Below are 3,032 nucleotides of genomic sequence, written 5' to 3'. Positions count from 1 at the left end.
CAGGAAGGAATTCGAGACCATGATCCAGTTTGGGACAGCACGACCATCGGAAAGCTGCTGGGCATCACCACTGCACATGGTCCCGAAGAAAGCCAGCGACGAGTGGCGTCCGTTCGGAGATTACCGCGCCCTCAACGCAAGGACCTTGCCAGACCGATACCCCGTCCGACACATAGAGGACTTCGCGCAGTCCTTACGAGGTAAAAGTATCTTTTCAACCATAGATCTAGTTCGGGCGTACAACCAGATCCCCGTCGCACCGGAGGACATCAGAAAAACGGCTATAACGACACCGTTCGGATTATTCGAATTTCCGTTCATGTCGTTTGGCCTGCGCAACGCCGCGCAAACCTTCCAGCGGTTCATCGACGAAGTCCTCCGAGGTCTGGATTTCTGTTACGCGTACATAGACGACATACTCGTCGCATCGACTTCCGAACGCGAGCACCTGCAGCACCTGGAGATCGTGTACAAACGGCTAAGGAAATTCGGGATAGTTATCAACCAGACCAAGTGCGCGTTCGGGCAGGCAGAAGTTAAATTCCTTGGCTATCGAGTTTCCGCCGAGGGGACTCAGCCCTTGCCCGAGAAGGTCGAAGCCATCCGGAGTTACCCGCAGCCGACGACGGCGAAACAGCTGCGACAGTTCCTGGGTATGTTGAACTTTCATAGGAGGTTCATACCCAGAGCGGCTTACCTTCAAGCACCATTGAATGGTTGACTCGCCTACTCCAGGGGAATATCAAGGGCAAGACCCCCATCGCCTAGACTACATCGACACAGGCCGCCTTCGATGAATGCAAGGAGAGCATTCCGCAAGCGGCTTTACTGGCTCACCCTGAACCGGACGCGCCGCTCGCAATGGTCTCCGACGCCTCGGATTTCACAGTGGGGGCGGTCCTTCAACAACGAATCGGCGATAGTTGGGAACCATTAGCCTTCTTCTCTAAGAAGCTAAGTGGTGCCGAAGAGAAGTACGGCGCATACGACCGGCAACTCCTCGCCATCTACCTCGCCGTCAAACATTTCAGGCACATGGTAGAAGCTAGGACCTTCACGATCTACACGGAGCACAAGCCGATCACCTTTGCTTTTTGACAGAAAGCCGATAAGGGCTCGTCCCGGCAATGCCGTCACCTCGACTTTATCGGTCAATTCTCGACCGATATCAGGCACGTATCCGGTAAGGACAACATCGTCGCCGACGCCCTCTCACGCGTTGAAGAAATCGCAGCTTTGGATTACGAAGCCCTGGCAACATCACAGGAGACCGACGACGAGTTAAAAATCTAGCTTAATGGGAACTCGGCACTGCAGATAAAAAGGGTGCATTTACCGGGGACACCGGTGAGTGTGTATTGCGACGTGTCTTCAACAACAGCAAGACCGTTCGTCACCGAACAGTTCCGCCGGGCGGCATTCGAATCGGTACATCAGCTCGCGCATCCAGGGATCAAGGCGACCGTCAAGCTAGTGACACAACGATTCGTTTGGCCTTCAATCAAATCCGACTGTCGAAGATGGGCAAGAAGCTGCATAGAGTGCCAGCGATCAAAAATAACTCGCCATGTTTCGGCGCCGTGCGGTACCTTCGCACCACCGTCATCGAGATTCGAGCACGTCCATCTCGACCTTATCACCATGCCCAGCTCGGAAGGCTACAGGTACTGCCTGACTTGCATCGACCAATTCTCTCGATGGCCGGAGGTGATGCCGCTCGTGGACCAGGAGGCAGTCACCATCGCTCGCGCCTTCTACGAGGGCTGGATAGCTCGATTCGGCATCCCACTCCGCATCACCACCGATCAGGGGAGACAATTCGAATCGCAGTTATTCAGGCAGCTTAGCGCGCTATACGGAGTAGCGCACCTCAAGACAACAGCGTATCACCCAGCGGCCAATGGGATGATAGAGCTACATCGACAGCTCAAGGCAGCCATCAAGTGCCACGAGAAGGACCAATGGACAAAGGTTCTTCCCACCGTGCTGCTCGGCATCCGGGCTGCGTGGCGAGAGGATTTGGGAGCGACCACAGCCGACCTTCTCTACGGCGAGTCAATTCGGTTGCCCGGAGAGTTCTTGGCTTCAAGAGCACTCCCAGAAGGCGACGCGGCCGAATACGTCAAAGATTTAAGGCAGCACTTCCGAAGACTCCGCCCGACAAATGGCACCCGCCACGGCGAACGGCGGACCTTTGTGTTCAAAGATCTCAGTACGGCGGACCAAGTATTCGTGCGCCACAACGCACCTGGAGGAACCCTGCAGCGACCGTATGACGGACCCTACAAAGTGGTCAGCCGCAAACCGAAAACGTTCGTGGTTCACATCCGAGATAGGAATGTAACCGTGTCGATCGGCTGAAGCCCGCCTACATCATTTCAGAAGACGAGGAACCAGAGAAGGCTAGCTCGCTACCAATCGAGCAGCGTTTGGAGAACCCCCCAAGTCCCAGCACATCATTGCAACCGTCCGTGCCATCGGAGCTGGATAACCCAGAAAATTCAGCAAGGAGGACCGACCCACCAACCGCCCAGGAGCCGACTAAGACCGCTTTACGGCAAACCACACGATCGGGCAGACGAGTGCGATTCCCGGACCGACTTCAAGGCGGTTTCTCGTGATTAGGCAAATCACTAGCAGGGGGGTACTGTAGCGACACGTGCGCGCGGCGTCGCCCTCAGTGTAGAGTTTCTGTTTGGCTTTCTCTATATTTTTTTCTTCCGTCTTTTGTCACCGTAACTCGGTGTATCTTTTGTTTATTCCTCGAATCGGGTACGCCTGGAGCTTTTTCGAAACAAAGGAAGCTCGCGTGTGATGCGCGAAGAACCGCGCAAGAATCTCGAGAAGAGTCAGTCATATTTTACTTGTCGACTCGAACGCACCACGCTTTCGACTTCTGTCTAACGAATAAAGTACAAGTGTCCGCGCCAACCGAGTCACAGTTAATACCGAACCATTCCTTCACCCACATTACTTTTGATATAGTTTAATTTTCTTATCAACATCCAAGGTCAAATTTATGATTTTTTTAT

General features: G+C 54.0%; 1 protein-coding gene across 1 annotated transcript; it reads left to right on the top strand.

Moving 5' to 3' along the window:
* The first annotated feature begins 1,641 nt into the window (after window positions 1-1,641).
* LOC108751193 lies at window positions 1,642-2,621 on the top strand. The gene is made up of 2 exons (XM_018491274.1): window positions 1,642-2,292; window positions 2,337-2,621. Exons 1-2 carry the CDS (start codon window positions 1,642-1,644, stop codon window positions 2,619-2,621), a joined length of 936 nt encoding a protein of 311 aa, XP_018346776.1.
* Window positions 2,622-3,032: the final 411 nt, after the last annotated feature.

This window comes from Trachymyrmex septentrionalis, unplaced genomic scaffold (assembly GCF_001594115.1).
Source record: "Trachymyrmex septentrionalis isolate Tsep2-gDNA-1 unplaced genomic scaffold, Tsep1.0 scaffold410, whole genome shotgun sequence".
NCBI classification, from domain to species: Eukaryota; Metazoa; Arthropoda; class Insecta; order Hymenoptera; family Formicidae; genus Trachymyrmex; species Trachymyrmex septentrionalis.
The sequence above is the reverse complement of the archived record's forward strand: the minus strand, read 5'-3'. Positions and strand labels throughout refer to the sequence as shown.